Below are 19,098 nucleotides of genomic sequence, written 5' to 3'. Positions count from 1 at the left end.
ACATTTTAATCTATCAGAGGACATCATCAAACAATTTTTTTCTAACCAGAAACAACGTAAGAAACCTACAGCAATAAATTCCATCTGTCCTGCTCCTTGCTGGCCCCTTACTGTCATTCAATACCAGCTGAACACTACACAACACACTCCCATTATTTTTGTTTTAAAAAATCATCTTTGAGTCTGGAAGGTTTATTGAACTCTTCTTGTGGTGGTCTTCTCCTGCGGATGAATTTTTAATTTTAAAATATCTGAGACACCCTCAAATTCCCTTCATTTTGAAGAATATGTTCACTGAATATAATACTGTAGGTCGATAGCTTTTTCTAGCATCTGAAAGACGACATTTTATTATCAGTGTTTCTCATGGTAAAGTCACTCATCGTCATTATGACTACTACCCTCTACTCAGTGTTTACTTTTGCCTGGTTTCTTCTAGGCTTTTTTTTTTTTTAATTTTTTTTTAATGTTTATTTATTTTTGAGACAGAGAGAGACAGAGCATGAATGGGGTAGGGTCAGAGAGAGGGAGACACAGAATCTGAAACAGGCTCCAGGCTCTGAGCTGTCACCACAGAGCCCGACACGGGGCTCCAACTCACGCGAGATCACGCGAGATCCTGACCTGAGCCGAAGTCGGCCGCTTAACCGACTGAGCCACCCAGGCACCCCTCTTCTAGGCTTTTCTAATTGCCTTTGGTTTACCATCAATATGGTGGCTACATGTGATTTTATTTGTATTCATCTTGCTTTGGGTTTGGTGAGTTTTGTTTTTTTCTTCAGTTTGTGGTGCTATTGTTCATCAATTTTGTAAAAGTCCAAGATAATGGACTAAATCAAACAATCTCTCCAGCTCTTTACTTCTCTTGGCACATTTGGGGCTTCAATTATTTATATGCTGGAAGAGTTAGTACCCTATGGAATATGTATGCTCTGCTTTATGTTTTTTGATATTGCATTTTTCATATCTAACATTTTCACTTGCTTCTTTTGCATAATGCTCATCTCTCTGCTGAAGCTTCTCATTTGTTCATGGTCTTCCTTTACCACAAAAATTTTGAATGTAATCATTATAGTTTTTTAAAAGCCCCTGTCTGATCATTCTAATGGCAAGGACATCTGTGGGTGTGCCTCTTTTGGGTGGTTCCCCTGATTACTTTTCTTGCTTGCTAATGTGACTTATAATTTGAAACTTTATTTTATGCTGGGCATTATGTCAGCTTGGGATACTATCACAAAATACTACATAATGGGTGGCTTAAACAACAAACATTTATTTCTTGAGGTTTTGGGGACTGGGAAGTCGAAGATCAGGGTCCTGGCAGATTCAGTGCCTGCCTCCTGGCTTGGGGCGGCTGTCTTCTGCTGTGTCCTCACATGGCAGAGAGAGGGGGCTGTGGACTTCGCTTCTTACAAGGACACTAATGCCATCATGGGGCTTCACCCTCAGGACCTTATCTAAAGCTAATGACCCCCCTACACACACACACACACTTCCTAATACAATCCCTTTGGGGGTTAGATTTTAGTTAACAGCCAATTAACAGGCCCAGAGGTCATTGGATGAAAAAAAACCTCAGTCTCCTTGAGGAAAGACTAGAGACATTACCATAATTATGTATACAACTCTACCTTTAGCCTTGGCATTTTACAGGGTACAACAGGAAAAGGGAAACATATTCATCGAATATAGACTATTGCAGAAAGAAAGGTAAGAGGTAAGAGGTGCCCCCTCTCCACCACTTCTAAATAATAAACTGAAGCTCCAGGGCAATCACAGACATTGCTACCATTAAAGGTTGGAAAATTCAGACAGTAATTCCTATCACATTAGCATTCAATCCACCTTTTCCATTTCTTACAGCTTCCTTCAGTTTGTTTTTCATCAATATCTTAATGTTTTTCCATGCACAGAACTTTCATCTCTTTGGTTGAATTTATTCCTAAATATTTTACTGTTTGTGGGGCTGTTGTAAGTGGGATTGCTCTGTTAATTTCTCTCTCAGATAGTTCTTGTTAGTGTTGAGAAATATAGCTGATTTCTGCATGTTGACTTTGTATTCTGCAACTTTGCTGAATTCATTTATTAGTGCTAACAGATTTTTTATGGAGTCTTTAGTGTATACTATATATGTATATATACACACATATATATATTTAGTGTATACTATATATATATACACACACATATATATACATATATATGTATATATATATTTTTTATATATATATAGTGTATACTATATAGTATATAGTATATATATATGTATAGTATATATATATGTATATATATGTATATGTATATATGTATATATATACATATATATATAGTATATATAGCATAGTATAGTATAGTATATATGTATATATATACATATATATATGTACAGTATATATATATACTATACAGTATATAGTGTATACTATATATGTATATATACACACATATATACATTTAGTGTATACTATATATATATATATACACACATACATATATATACATATGTATATACACACACACACATATATATATATATCATATTATCTGCAAACAGAGACAATTTCACTTCTTCCTTTCCTGTTTTGAATCCTTTTATTTATTTTTCTTGCCTAATTGCTCTGGCTAATACTTTACATACTATGTTGAATACAAGTGGTGAGAGAGGTACCCTTGTCTTGTTTCTGATCTTAAAGGAAACACTTAGTTTTCATCACAGAGTACGAGGTTAGCTGTAGGCTTGGCATATATGGTCTTTATTACGATGAGGTATGTCCCTCCATATCTAACTGGATGAGAGTTTTTAATCATGAAAGGATGTCAAATTTTGCTAAATGCTTTTTCTGTACCTAATGAGATGAACAGAGGAATTTTAGCCTCCATCCTGTTACTGTGGTGCACCACCTCTATGGATTTGTGTGTTGCTGAAGCATCCTTGCGCCGCACAGATAAATCCCATTTGACCATTGATCCCATTTGATCCTTTTACAGCAGCTTCCCTTAATCTGTGGTTTTGCCTTGTGCAGTTTCACTTACCTGTAGGCAGCCATGGTGTGAAAGCAGGTGATCTTCCTCTGATGTATATCGTCAGAAGGTCAGTAGTAGCCTAATGCTACATCACAGAGCCTGTGTCCTTCACCTCCTTCATCTCATGTTGTGGGCATTTTATCATCTCACTGCATCACAAAGAGAAGGGTGAGTACAGCACAATAAGATATACTGAGAGAGAAGGATCACATTCACATAACTTTAGTTACAGTATATTATTATTATTGTTCTATGTTATTATTACTCATTATTGTTAATCTCCTACTGTGCCTAATTTATAAAATGACTTTATCATAGGTATGTATCAGAAAAACATAGTATATATAGGATTTCATCCTATCTGGGATTCCAGGCATCTCCTGGGGGTCTTGGAACGTATCTCCTGTATATAGGGGGATACTGTTAGAATTTTGAAATCACTAATTAATTTGATATTGTTCATAATTTCATAGTTTCCCATAATTCACATTGGCTTCATTACGACAGTGCTTTTATTTTCTTCTTTCTTTCTCTTCTTTTTTTTATATGAAATTTATTGTCAAATTGGTTTCCATACAACACCCAGGCTCATCCCAACAGGTGCCCTCCTAAATGCACATCACACACTTTCCCCTCCCTCCCACCCCCATCAACCCTCAGTTTGTTCTCAGTTTTTAAGAGTCTCTTATGGTTTGCCTCCCTCCCTCTCTTTATTTTTCCCCCTTCCCCTCCACATGGTCTTCTGTTAAGTTTATCAGGATCCACACAAGAGTGAAAACATATGGCATCTGTCTTTCTCTGTATGACTTATCTCACTTAGCATAACACTCTCCAGTTCCATCCACGTTGCTACAAAAGGCCATATTTCATTCTTTCTCATTGCTAAGTAGTATTCTACTGTACATATAAACCACAACTTCTTTATCCATTCATCAGTTGATGGACATTTAGGCTCTTTCCATAATTTGGGCTATTGTTGAAAGTGCTGCTATAAACATTGGGGTACAAGTGCCTCTATGCATCAGCACTCCTGTATCCCTTGGGTAAATTCCTAGAAGTGCTATTGCTGGGTCATAGAGTACATCTATTTTTAATTTTTGAGGAACATCCACACTGTTTTCCAGAGCAGCTGCACCAGTTTGCATTCCCACCAACAGTGCAGGAGGGTTCCCATTTCTCCACATCCTCTCCAGCATCTATAGTCTCCTGATTTGTTCATTTTAGCCACTCTGCCTGGCGTGAGGTGGTATCTGAATGTGGTTTGATTTGTATTTCCCTGATGAAGAGTGATGTTGAGCATCTTTTCATGTGCCTGTTGGCCATCTGGAAGTCTTCACTAGAGAAGTGTCTATTCATGTCTTCTACCCATTTCTTCACTGGATTATTTGTTTTCAGATGTGGAGTTTGGTGAGCTCTTTATAGATTTTGGATACTAGCCCTTTGTCCAGTATGTCATTTACAAATATCTTTTCCCATTCCATTGGTTGCCTTTTAGTTTTGTTGATTGTTTCCTTTGCAGTGCAGAAGCTTTGTATCTTCATGCGGTCACAGTAGTTCTTTTTTGTTTTTAATTCCCTTGCCTTTGGAGATGTGCCAAGTAAGAAATTGCTGTGCCTGAGGTCATAGAGGATTTTTCCTGCTTTCTCCTCTAGAGTTTTTATGGTTTCCTGTCACACATTCAGGTCCTTTTTCCATTTTGAGTTTATTTTTGTGAATGGTGTAACAAAGTGGTCTAGTTTCACTCCTCTGCATGTTGCTGTCCAGTTCTCCCAGCACCATTTGTTAAAGAGACTTTTTTCCATTGGATGTTCTTTCCTGCTTTGTCAAAGATTAGTTGGCCATACTTTTGTGGGTCCAATTCTGGAGTCTCTATTTTATTCCATTGGTCTATGTGTCTGTTTTTGTGCCAATACCATGCTGTCTTGATGATGACAGCTTTGTAATAGAGGCTAAAGTCTGGATTGTGATGCCTCCCGCTTTGGTCTTCTTCACTATTACTTTGGCTATTCAGGGTCTATTGTGGTTTCATACAAATTTTAGGATTGCTTGTTCTAGCTTTGAGAAGAATGCTGGTGCAATTCTGATTGGGATTGCATTGAATATGTAGATTGATTTGGGTAGTACTGACATTTTAACAATATTTCTTCTTCTAATCCATGAGCACAGAATGTTTTTTCCATTTCTTTGTATCTTCTTCAATTTCCTTCATAAATTTTCTATAGTTTTCAGCATACAGATCTTTTACATCTTTGGTTAGGTTTATTCCTAGGTATTTTATGCTTCTTGGTGCAATTGTGAATGGGATCAGTTTCTTTATTTGTCTTTCTGCTGCTTCATTATTAGCGTATAAGAATGCAACTGATTTCTGTACATTGATTTTGTATCCTGCGACTTTGCTGAACTCATGTATCAGTTCTATCAGACTTTTGATGGAGTCCATCGGGTTTTCCTTGTAGAATATCATGTCATCTGCAAAAAGCGAAAGCTTGACTTCATCTTTGCCAATTTTGATGCCTTTGATTTCCTTTTGTTGTCTGATTGCTGATGCTAGAACTTCAAATGCTATGTTAAACAAGAGCGATGAGAGTGGACATCCCTGTCAAGTTCCTGATCTCAGAGGGAAGCTCTGAGTTTTTCCCCATTGAGGATGATATTAGCTGCGGGCTTTTGATAAATGGTTTTTATGATGTTTAAGTATGTTCCTTCTATACCGACTTTCTCGAGGGTTTTTATTAAGGATGCTGAATTTTGTCAAATGCTTTTTCTGCATTGATTGAAAGGATCACATGGTTCTTATCTTTTCTTTTATTAATGTGATGCATCACATTGATTGATTTGTGAATGTTGAACCAGCCCTGCAGCCCAGGAATGAATCTCACCTGATCATGGTGAATAATTCTTTTTACATGCTGCTGAATTCTATTTGCTAGTATCTTGTTGATAATTTTTGCATCCATATTCATCAGGGATATTGGCCTGTAGTTTTCTTTTTTTGCTGGGTCTCTGTCTGGTTTGGGAATCAAAGTAATGCTGGCTTCATAGAATGAGTCTGGAAGTTTTCCTTCCCTTTCTATTTTTTGGAACAGCTTGAGAAGGATAGGTATTATCTCTGCTTTAAATGTCTGGTAGAATTCCCCAGGGAAGCCATCTGTTACTGGACTCTTATTTGTTGGGAGATTTTTGATAACTGATTCAATTTCTTTGCTGGTTATGGGTCTGTTCAAGTTTTCTCTTTCTTCCTGTTTGAGTTTTGGAAGTGTGTGGGTGCTTAGGAATTTGTCCATTTCTTCCAGGTTGTCCAGTTTGTTGGCATATAATTTTTCATAGTATTCCCTGATAATTGCTTGTATTTCTGAGGGATTGGATGTAATAATTCCATTTTCATTCATGATTTTATTTATATGGGTCATCTCCCTTTTCTTTTTGAGAAGCCTGGCTAGAGGTTTGTCAATTTTGTTTATTTTTTCAAAAAACCAACTCTTGGTTTCATTGATCTGCTCTACAGTTTTTGTAGATTCTATATTATTTATTGCTGCTCTGATCTGGATTGTTTCTCCTCTTCTGCTGGGTTTGGGGTGTCTTTGCTGTTCTGCTTCTATTTCATTTAGGTGTGCTATTAGATTTTGTATTTGGGATTTTTCTTGTTTCTTGAGATAGGCCTGGATTGCAATGTATTTTCCTCTCAGGACTGTCTTCGCTGCATCCCAAAGCGTTTGGATTGTTGCATTTTCATTTTCATTTCCTTCCATATATTTTTTAATTTCTTCTCTAATTGTCTGCTTGACCCATTCACTCTTTAGTAGGGTGTTCTTTAACCTCCATGCTTTTGGAGGTTTTCCAGATTTTTTCCTGTGGTTGATTTCAAGCTTCATAGCATTGTGGTCTGAAAGTGTGCATGGTATGATCTCAATTCTTGTATACTTATGAAGGGCTGTTTTGTGACCCAGTATGTGATCTATCTTGGAGAATGTTCCATGTGCACTTGAGAAGAAAGTATATTCTGTTGCTTTGGGATGCAGAGTTCTAAATATATCTGTCAAGTCCATCTGATCCAATGTATCATTCAGGGCCCTTGTTTCTTTATTGACCGTGTGTCTAGTTGATCTATCCATTTCTGTAAGTGGAGTGTTAAAGTCCCCTGCAATTACCACATTCTTATCAATAAGGTTGCTTATGTTTGTGAGTAATTGTTTTATATATTTGGGGGCTCCCGTATTCGGCGCACAGACATTTATAATTGTTAGCTCTTCCTGATGGATAGACCCTGTAATTATGATATAATGTCCTTCTTCATCCCTTGTTACAGCCTTTAAATTAAAGTCTAGTTTGTCTGATATAAGTATGGCTACCCCAGGTTTTTTTTTTTAATTCCAGTAGCACGATAGATAGTTCTCCATCCCCTCACTTTCAATCTGAAGGTGTCCTCTGGTCTAAAATGAGTCTCTTGCAGACAGAAAATGGATGTGTCTTGTTTTTTTATCCATTCTGATACCCTATGTCTTTTGGTCAGAGCATTTAGTCCATTTACATTCAGTGTTATTTTTGAAAGAATAGGGTCTAGAGTCATCGTGTATCTGTAGGTTTCATGCTTATAGTGATGTCTCTGGTATTTTGTGGTCCTTGCAACATTTCACTCACAGAATCCCCCTTGGGATCTCTTGTAGGTCTGGTTTAGTGGTGATGAATTCCTTCAGTTTTTGTTTGTTTGGGAAAATCTCTATCTCTCCTTCTATTCTGAATGACAGACTTGCTAGATAAAGGATTCTTGGCTGCATATTTTTTTCTGTTCATCACACTGAAAATTTCCTGCCATTCCTTTCTGGCTTGCCAAGTTTCAGTAGATAGGTCTGCTATTACCCTTATGTGTCTACCTTTGTATGTTAGGGACCATTTATCCCTTGCTGCTTTCAAAATTCTCTCTTTATCCTTGTATTTTGCCAGTTTCACTACGATATGTCATGCAGAAGATCGATTCAAGTTATGTCTTAAGGGAGTTATCTGTGTCTCTTGGATTTCAATGCCTTTTTCCTTCCTCAGATCAAGTTCTCAGCTATGATTTGTTCAAATACACCTTCAGCCCCTTTCTCTCTCTTCTTCTTCTGTAATTCTTATGATATGGATATTATTCCATTTGATTGCATCACTTAGTTCTCTAATTCTCCCCTCATACTCCTGGATTTTTTTATCTCTCTTTTTCTCAGCTTCCTATTTTTCCATAATTTTATCTTCTAATTCACCTATTCTCCCCTCTGCCTCTTGAATCTGTGCTGTAGTCACCTCCATTTTATTTTGCACCTCATTTATAGCATTTTAAAATTCCTCATGACTATTTTTTAGTCCCTTGATCTCTGTAGCAATAGATTCTCTTCTGTCCTCTCTGCTTTTTTCAAGCCCAGCGATTAATTTTATGACTATTATTCTAAAGTCTTGTTCCGTTATATTTCTTAAATCAGTTTTAATCAATTCATTAGTTGTCCCTACTTCCTAGAGTTTATTTCGAGGAGAATTCTTCCATTTCATCGCTTTGGGTAGTCCCTGTGGTAGCTCCAAACTGCAGGGCACTTCCCCTGGGTTGTCCAGAATAACTTGCGTTGGTGGGCAGAGCCACAGTTAGACCCAATGTCTGCCCCCAGCCCACCACTGGGGCAACATTCAGACTGGTGTGTACCTTATCTTCCCCTCTCCCAGGGGCAGAACTCACTGTGGAGTGGTTGGCCCCTATCTGGGCTGCTTGCACACTGCCAGGCTTGTGGTACTGCTTCAATGGGATCTGGCCAGGGCGTATTAGAGGGGTGGATCTGCAAGGTGCACCGGGGCGGGGGCGGGGACGGGGGGGGGGGGAGGTGGGGAGAGGCAGGCTTAGGCTTAGCTTGCTTTGCCATGGGTGGTCCCCTGCAGGAGCTGCCCTGCAGCACTGGGAGGGAGGCAGTCCCATGAGAGGGATGGATCCACAGAAGCACAGCGTTGGGCATTTGTGCAGTGCAAGCAAGTTGAGTGGCAGGAACTGGTTCCCACTGGAATTTCGGCTGGGGTATGGGAGGGGGAGATGGCGCTTGCCAGTGCCTTTGTTCCCCTGCCAAGCTCTGTCTTTCCAGGACTCAACCACTCTCTGTCCCAGCGTCCTCTTGCCCTCCTCGCTCTCCGAGAGCAGAGCTGTTGACTTTTAACATTCCAAATGTTAAGTATCGCTGGCTGTGGGAACTCACGAAGTCTACCCCTCCACTTTTTGCAAGCCAGACTCGGGGGCTCTACCTTGCTGGGCAGGCTGCCCCTCCACCACCCCGGGTCCCTCCCACCAGTCCGTGTAGTGCATACCACCTCTCTGCCCTTCCCACCCTCTTCCCTGGACCTCTTGTCTAAGCTTGGTTCCAGAGAGTCCGTTCTGCTGGTCTTCTGGCAGTTTTCTGGGTTATTTAGGCAGATGTGGGTGTAATCTAAGCTATCAGCAGGACACGGTGAGCCCAGCGTCCTCCTATGCTGCCATCTTCCTCTCTTTTTCTTTCTTTCTTCTTTCTTTCTCTTTTTCTTTCTTTCTTCTTTCTTTCTCTTTTTCTTTCTTTCTTCTTTCTTTCTCCTTTCCTGACTGGTTTTTTCATATGATCTGTCTTACAGCATACAGATTTTTTTTCTTCTGCTTGATCATTTCTGCTATTTTTTCATTTCATTAATTGTAATACTCAGCTTCAGCAATTTTATTTGGTTCTTTTTTATGATTTCTGTCTCTGTTGAATCTCTCATTTTGTTCATGTATTTTTTCCAATTTCATTGTATTGTTTAACTCTGTTCTCTTGTAGCTCACTGAGCTTCCTTAAAACAATTATTGTGAATACTCTGTCAGGCAGTTCATATATCTCCACTTCTTTGAGGTTGGTCACTGGAAAATTATTGTTCTCCTTTGGTGGTGTCATGATCCTTTGATGTTTCCTACTGCTTAAAGTCTGGTGTTTCTGTCTTTGCATTTGAAGAAGCAGTCACTTCCTCCAGTCCTTACTCACTGGCTTTGAGAGAGAGAGACCTTCATTGGTCAATCTAGCCAGGTATTATGAGGCTCTCAGAACATTTCTGTGGATGCTTCCACTCTTTACTTCCTGTTCTCCCTTGGCAGGTACACAATTCTTAAGATTGTATGTCTTCTTTTTGTGGTCAATCCCACAAAAGCATGCTGAGTGCTGATAACCTCCTGTTTGTTTTCCCTGGGCTGGTGCCCTGAAATGCTCATGTTTGTGAACCTTCTCCCAAATCAACAGAGTCAGGCTGGCTTTCTGTGCTTCCTTGCTAGCCATCTGCAAAGGTCACACTCATCATCCATGGGAGTGTGATCTGGGAGTTGGCCATGGGGTGTGCAAGGGCTGTGCTTGAGGTATATAGAGCATTAGGGATACCCAGGGGTCAGTTTGGGGGCTCTGCAGATGAGGAAAGATGAATACTGAAATATACACACATGACATAAATGATGTTTGGGATTTGTTCAAAAATAAGTATTGACGTGGTTAAGGGTTATAAATTAGACAAATTGGGCCATCTATTGATACTTGTTAGAAGCTCTCTGATGGATACATCAGATCTCTTCTGATTATTCTCTTATATTTGCTTATCTTTAAAAATTCCCAGTAAAAGTTAAGACAACTCTATTAAAAGAGTAAAAATATTAGTTACAGAATTGGAGAAAATATTTCTAGTGCATTTATTTTGTAAGTACTTGTATCTAGAATATATAAAGAGCTCCTAGAAATCAGTAAGACAAAGATAAATTCTTATAGAAAAAAACGGATAAAAGAACAGACATTTTACAAAAGAGGGTATATAAGTGGCTAATTTGAAAAGTTGTTCATCTTTTCAGTCATTTGGGAAATGAAAATTAAATCATAATAAGATACCCCTTTCATGCCAAATAGAAAGGATACTGTTTTCAAAAGCTGATGTTACCAATTGAAGAGGCTACGAATGGTAGAAACGAATGTTTATAAATGCTGGTGGGAGAATAAATTATCTTGACTACTTCAGAAACTGGTCAGCAGTTTGTACTAAAAATAAATAATCTCAATACCATCTAGGCCAGAAATTTTACTCCTAGGTATATACCCAAAGAAATGTATAAATTTGTTCACTGAAAGACATGTACAACTGGATATATCCATATTGTAATACCTACCAATACAACTTTCCAAATATAGTAAGAATAAATAGATTGTATCATATTCAAAAATATAGAAGCATACAGTAATATGAATCAATGAACTAATGGTACATGTAAAAACATAGGTGAACCTTGCAAACACAATGCTGAGATACAAAATAGTATATACCAGATGAATTCAATTATGTAAATTTCAAAACAAAGCAAATATGACTTATAATTTCAATAATAAAATCATGTTGGAGGGGATAGTGACTTGGATGAGCCACACAGGGAACTTTTGACTTGGTAGATATATTCTCTCTTGGCTCTGTGTGTGCTTACAGGAGTCTTTATACTCTCAAAATTCATTGATCAAAATTCATTGAGCTACACTTAGGAGTTTTACATTTTTCTGCATGTATAATTCAATGGGAAAAATGTAACAAGAAAGGTCAAACCACCCATGACAACCAAAAAAATTAATTTTACATTGTTGCCAAAGGGCCAACCCCCTAATATATAAAGAGCTCCCCAAAATCAAGAAGAAAAATATTTACAAGCTAATAGTGAAATGGGCAGCAGCATCTTCAAGTATGGGCAGATATTTCACAAATGGTTAAATGGCCTTTAAATATATAAAAAGAATATCAGTCTCATTCAAAATAAAAAATGCAAAATAAAATGGCAATAAGATACCATTTCTCAACTATCAGTTTGAAAAAGAAATCCAATTAACTAAAAATAAATGAATAAATATAAACACACTTATATCTTTAAAAAAATAAAATAGAGTATTTACAGCCCAGAAAAGAAAGAAAGAAAGAGAAACAAAATCCCAAAAGTTGACAATATACTATATTGGTGAGGCTCTAGGGAGAAGTAAATGATGTATTTCATCTTAAGCTCTAGTGAAAAAATAACTCGCACAAAGTAAACATTAAATATTCACTTTAAGATTTACAAGTTAGGTATGTATAACTACTAAGAGGGACTATGGATTTAAAATTCAATCCAGAGAATATATTTTTTCCTACAATTTTCAGCCCTCAAGGAAGCATTGATTCCTTGTGGAAAAAAATAACTATTTCAATAAAATGACCCTAAGAAAGTTATAGTTGGATCTGAAATTTTCCTTGAAGCTGGAAAGTAGCTTAAGTGTTCATAAATATAGAGGTAGAAAAAAATCTGGGGAAGAGCTAACTCTGAAATGCAGGATTTATTCTATAGGAAGGAGAACCAAATGGCAGAATTCAGGAGGATTCATTTGCTTTGTAAACCACTTATGATACTACTTTTTAATATTTTCCCCATGGCCCAAACTCCTTTCTCCATGAGTTTTGCTTAATTGCAAATGGGAGATTGGTTCCCTGATGTCAAAATTTCTAGCCCCAATCCTATAGTCACATTTCCTGAGGATTAAAAGACAGGGAGACCCCAGGTACCCCTGTAATATTTCAAATGGTGGAGAAGACAAGGAGATTTCGGGGAGTGAAACATGACTTTGGACAATGCCACAAACCCAAGAGATAAGGGCACAAGGAACATCAGAGACACTTTCAGAGCACAAGGAGCCTCAGTTCTGAGAGAGGGAAATTACTTTTACTGGTTATGCTCTCCTTGACCTTAGAGACTGAAATTTTTCCTTACTGGAGGTCATTTCGACAACAATGGGTTTGTCTTAGGGAAACAGGCTACAGAGTACAGCAGAGGGGAGGGATGATCATGGCATGTGGATTAAAAATAATTTAGGAATAAAACTTATTTAGAGTAAAAGAAAAAGAATAATAGTGATATTCAAATATTTAAGTAACAAGAGTAAAGTAAGGTGCTGAGTTTAAGTTGGACAATTTTTTTTTTTTAATTTTGGGATTGCTACTTATGGGAAGGTCTAACGACAGTAGTGGGAAATTATGCTGGGCAATTCTCTGGAAGCATGAGTGATCTCTTCCCCCAAAACAATGTAGACTTGGTAAGACATCTGCTTAGAGGTTTGGGAAATGACCTCAATAATCAAGTGGATGAACCCCTATTTACCAAGGAACCATATTACTGCATGTACGTGATTAGCAACCTGGAAATGATTACCAGTGGTTTAGGGACACTACAAACTCATTTTAGTGACACAATAGTCCAGGAAGTTTGCTGGCATGCACGGTATTATTACACCCATTAGGCATCATAAATGATACAAAGAGATACACTTTTTTTTCAGGACCATTTTAATTATGCCTCTTGGTCACCGCTCCTATTCTACTAAAGATAAGGAAAGAAAAAACATTTCACACTATTTGACACTAAGAAATTATGCACTTAAAAATATACTTTATGCTAAGACAGCTTGAGGAAAATTCATTTCAAATGATTGTTGTGAGGTATTTATTTAATGTAATTTAGATGAATTAGGATGTAAACATATTTCTGAATACATCTTCATGATTCTTAGTCTTTGAAATCTGTCTCTTGTATTATTATAAAAGTTCTTTTTAACAATTATTGTTTCCAGGAAATGTCATTAAAATCAAAATTTTCCTTTTCCTTCCTTTCTTCCTTCCTCCCTGTCTCTCCTTCTCTTTCTTTCTTTCAAAAAGAGTAGTGAATAATATCCTTTGAAGGTGTGGACATTACAACTGGCTCAGACTAAATTTTGAATTGGGTGAAACTGGGCTTTGGAGACTTCATTTCTATTTTCACTGCCTTTCTTCCTTCAGGTCAACTTGTCTGGGTCTCAAAACTTCTCTGCACCATCTGAAGGTAGGACCCTGCCCCATACTCAGAAGCTTTTATAGGCTATGCGATAACTTCTCTTTTCCCTCCTATCAAACAAATCACAATATGAGTGGTGAATGATGTATCTATGGGAACAGTGTACATTTTATCAGGATAATAATTTAACCCAAAGTACCTAAACTTTCATTATTCCTTCCTGCCTATAAAATAATTCTGCATATTTGTACTATGGATATGATTAATTATAAATAAATTGATGACCAAAGTATTTTAGTGGTCATGGGGAGATACGTGCCACAATAAAAACAATTAGGATTTAAATCCTTTATTCTATCCACCTCTGTGCTGTTCTACATCAACTCATTGAATCTCCCTAACAACCCTCATGTGAAAATTACCTGAGTCAATTGTTCAAGGACAGTAAACTAATAGTATAAAAATAGAATATATGCGGCCTCTACTCTCAGTGACTGCCTCTTTGAATGATTTAATCAATACTCTGGAGTGAGAACATTTAAAGCACAAAATCAGTAGATTGTATAGCAGTGAAGAAATTAATAACAAGCACCAGGAGTTCTAACATATACAATAGCAAGACCATGGCATATAGCTCGGCAAGGACTATTCAGTATAACCAGAACAAAGTAGGATTACACAGGGTTGCTCCTTGGGCCAGGTGCCTTGTTTAACATCCAGTGTTTACTGGCTAATTGTAAAAAGAACGCCTAATCACTGAATAAAATTTGGAAATGCAGAACACAATTACATAATGAAAACTATTAATAATCCCAAAGTCACAGATAATCTAAATTATCATTCTTGTAGTGTTTTCCAATGCTTTTGTATGCTTACATTTACATATATTTCAGCAATATTTGGAAAATATTTCATATTTTATATTATTCCTGCCCATACACTAAGACATTGTAAGCATCATGAATAGGTATTACATATTTAAAATTAATTTTATTGACTATGTAATAATCTAATCAATGGATACATGATCTTTGACATTTCTCTGTTCTGAAACATCAAGCTTATTTTTTCTAATTTTCCCATAATGTACATATAGCAATGATGTTTATCCTAGCATGTAAATATTTTTGTGCATTTAGTCATACATCTAGAATGTTTTCTTAAGGAGGGGCTCCTGGGTGGCTCATTTGGTTAAGCGTCCGATTTTGGCACAGGTCATGATCTCATGGTTTGTGGGTTTGAGCCCTGTTGTCAGGCTCTGTGCTGACAGCTCAGAGCCTGGAGCCTGCTTCAGATTCTGTGTCTCCCTCTCTCTCCCCCTCCCCTGTTTGCACTCTCTTTCTCTGAAGAATAAATAAATACTAAAAAATTTAAAAAAAAAGAATTTACCTTCTCTAAAAATTAAAGTGTTTATAAAAGCCCTTCACTCACGGAATCACTTCTTGACTGACAATTATTATCTTAATAGTAATACTTATATTTATGTGATGCATTGTACGTTGCTCAAAGTTTGAGTACAACATTCCTGAATTATATATTTGCTTGATACATAAGGAAAATGAAGCACATGCCCAGCATGTGTGTGTGTATGTGCAAGGTCATATATTTGGTAATTATCACATCCAGGACTCACACTGGAGAATCTATATAATGTTCTTCACAGCTCTGTCCATTGTGTAATCACAGTTTCCAGAAAACAGAAGATTATATTATACTGAAGCTTTATTACAGGACAGCCTGTTTTGAAAATCTTTGTACTTGGAGGTGTGGCTTAATGGAAGGAACAGTGAGGCCATCAATGAATACCACACTTTTTTTTAGTTCATGATATTTGATACAAATATAAAAGTGCTTTTGACATAAGTAAACTAAGTGAAAATGTTTGTGCTATTAGTCCTAGCTGTGTTAACTCCTACTAATTACCCTTTGGCTAAATATCATGATAAATTAATTCCATGAGTGCATTACCTTGGGTCCTTGGGGTTTTAGCCATATTGACTTAATTACCAGGAGAAGAAAGGAGAATTTACCTTCACTGATAGTGACTTTCAAGGGTGGTAATTTTACATGCTATAATAGAAATCCATTAAAAATCAGCAAGAAAAATGAATTGAAAGGAATTAAGTTAGAAAAAATTGAGTAAATTAGAGATTTATTGAAGCTCCAATGTTTCGGTTTCTCCCAATCCTAACAGATATGATACCTTCTTTCTGTAACAAATAATTAGTAATGCCTCTTTACTATCTTGATCTTTGCAATACTCCCACTTAGCAAACTAAATGAAGATCAAGGATTAAAACATGGTTGTTAAAAAAAAAACAAAAACAAAACAAAACAAAACATGGTTGTTAAGATACAGATAATGTAATTGTTAATTCTCATTATTCTTGCTGAAGTTATAAAACGCAGTATGTTAATTATTTTCTCTGTTTCACATCCCCTGCCCAGCTTCTGTGTTGCTTGTAAGTCCACAAGCCAGCATCAGGTTCTAACCACAGGATCACAAAGCTCCCAGGATTCTGACTGTGTTGTTTCTGGCAAGTAGTGTTCCAGAAATGGGAAGATTCAACAACACCTTTTCTCACCCCGACGGCTTTGTTCTGGTGGGCTTCTCTGAATGGCCCAGACTAGAAATGGTTCTTTTTGTGGCTGTCTCCACCTTCTACATAATGACCCTCCTCGGAAATTCAGCCATCATTTTCTTGTCACACCTTGATCCCAGACTCCACACACCCATGTATTTCTTTCTGGCTAATCTCTCTTTCTTGGACCTCTGCTACACTACCTCCACTGTCCCGCAGATGCTGGTCAACATACAGAGCCACCGCAGAAACATCAGCTACACGGGATGCATAGCTCAGCTTTTCGTCTTCCTTGGCTTAGGATCCACTGAATGCATACTTCTCTCAATAATGGCCTTTGATCGTTATGTCGCTATCTGCCGGCCTCTCCATTACATAGTTATCATGAACTCGCGGTTTTGCCAACAAATGGCAGCGGTGGCTTGGGGAACAGGTTTCAGTAACTCCTTGGTGCAAACAGTGTTAACTTTCTTGTTACCTCGCTGTGGTCAATATCGGGTAGAAAATTTCTTCTGTGAGGTACCTGCCATGCTTCAATTATCATGTGTTGATACACGGACCAACGAAGTCGAGATGTATGCAGCTGTGGTGATCATAAAAGTCATCCCTGTGGGATTAATTCTGTTCTCTTACATCAACATTGTCAGAGCAGTGGTTGGGATCCAATCTACTGAGGGTCGCAAGAAAGCCTTCAACACATGTGGGTCTCATCTGCTGGTGGTCGTTATGTTCTATGGCTCAGCTATCAGTGGTTATGCATATATGGTGCCCAAGAGCAATTCAGCCAAACTGAAGGGCAAGCTTCTTGCTCTCTTTTATGGACTTGTAACTCCAATGCTTAACCCTCTTATCTACACCTTGAGAAACAGGGATGTGAAGGGAGCAGTAAAGAAGCTACTGGGGAGAGAAGAGCAGGGGTGGAGCACGGCTTAGGAGAAGGTGGTTCCTTGCAATTCGTGTTCCTCACTCCCAGAATGCCTGCCATGGACACCATCACCACGGTCCCAATAACAGTGGCTGCCTGTTATTCCTATTACCTTTGTATTTCAGAGGAAATAAAATGCTGACTATTCTCCCCCTAAAATAATGAAAGAGGTCTAAAAATAGATAATGAATATTCATAGATTTTAGTAAAGTATTGCATTTGTTACCATGCTGTCTTTTCCAATGAAGTCTTAAAATTAATAACCAAGTAAGTTTTCTTATCACATGGCACATTAAAACTGATGATTAAGGGGCTAATCTTGAGACTTGTTTAAAAAACAGGAAGAGGACTGTCTGAAATAACTACATTATGCCACAAAATTAGAAGAATGCCCTTATACTCAAGAGGGAACTTCATTTCCTCCACCCATATTTTCTTGTGTTGTCAGTATAGCTGTTGTACCTCTGACCTCATTTTAGTCAATATTAGAATGAAGCATCCTCAGAGAGCCACGTCCATGCTATGAGCATTGACACAGTTCTGGAAAAAAAAGGCGTGGATGTATAGAGAGCTCTCTGCAAGACCTCTGCCTGTTTGTTCATTTATCCGACCCTTCTAGCAGCCTCTTTTAGCATATTTTAAAAATTCAACATGTTCTCATATGGGAGTTTTTCCTCATGGCCAATATACAGACAACATGTATATCTCTCAGCAATGGCTTTTGATCTGAAAACACTTGTTTCCCAATCAGTATAAATTTTATTTTGGTACTCAATCATCTTTATCAGCATTCTCAGCAGGCAAAATAGAAAAATAGACATTTTTCTCCAAAATGAAAAGCAAGAAAGCATATAAGTTCTGCACACAGAATAGATATCCCCAACGCCATGTATTTAAGGATTTTTTTTTTTAATTCTGGTTAGCTAACGTACAGTGTAATAGTTCCAGGTGTAGAATCTAGTGATAGAACACTTCCATACATCACCCAGTGCCCATCACGACACATGCCCTCCTTAATCCCCATCACCTGTTTCCCCCATCCCCCACCCAAAGTTCCCTCTGGTCACCAGAAGTTTGTTCTCTATAGTTGAGAGTGTTTCTTGGTTTGCCTCTCTCTCCCCAGTTCCGGTTTCATAGATTCTACATTTTATGCAACCATTGCTGGATGAAAGGCCTACCTCGAGGCAAGGATGTGTAGGCTTGACACAACCAAATATCTCGCATGTACTATGAAAACAGCCCAAACATCGAAAGAACATTCCTACTATCAATACGTCTTATTAAATTTTAATTACTTCTCTTCCTATCTTCTTGTGCAAGTTATGGTTTCACATTTGGAACAGAAGGAAAAAAATGACCACATCTTCATCTGGGTAAATTTACAGCAGAAGAATATGAAAAAGCATCTACTCTCAAAACTGTAATGTACAAGTTATTTTATTAGTGGCAACACACAGTGGTCCTTTCTACCTATGTCTGAGCAGTGGGTATATAGTTCAATGCTCCTGATGAGTAATGAAAATGAGCTGTTTGAAGATGTGACAAAATTTCTGACATCTTTTTCTATAAAGACTTCATTTTTGGAGGAGTAGATTTAGATCTACAGCAAAACTGAGAGATTCAGAGAGACCCCCTCCCATGCCCCTGCCCCTCTGCACACAACCTTCCCCACTATCTACACCAGAGGGGACATTTGTTATAATTGATGGACCCACACTGACACATCATTATCACCCAAAGTCCAT

At 37.7% G+C, this 19,098-nt stretch overlaps 1 protein-coding gene across 1 annotated transcript; it reads left to right on the top strand.

Annotated features, from left to right (window-relative positions):
- Positions 1-667: 667 nt before the first annotated feature.
- LOC122219331 (putative olfactory receptor 2B8) lies at positions 668-17,445 on the top strand. Its single transcript, XM_042937503.1, has 3 exons — positions 668-759; positions 13,852-13,894; positions 16,295-17,445. Exon 3 carries the CDS (start codon positions 16,402-16,404, stop codon positions 17,359-17,361), a length of 960 nt encoding a protein of 319 aa, XP_042793437.1. The 5' UTR covers positions 668-759; positions 13,852-13,894; positions 16,295-16,401; the 3' UTR covers positions 17,362-17,445.
- Positions 17,446-19,098: the final 1,653 nt, after the last annotated feature.

This window comes from Panthera leo, chromosome B2 (assembly GCF_018350215.1).
Source record: "Panthera leo isolate Ple1 chromosome B2, P.leo_Ple1_pat1.1, whole genome shotgun sequence".
In the NCBI taxonomy this organism is placed as follows: Eukaryota; Metazoa; Chordata; class Mammalia; order Carnivora; family Felidae; genus Panthera; species Panthera leo.
This window is presented reverse-complemented; position numbering and strand designations above follow the sequence as displayed.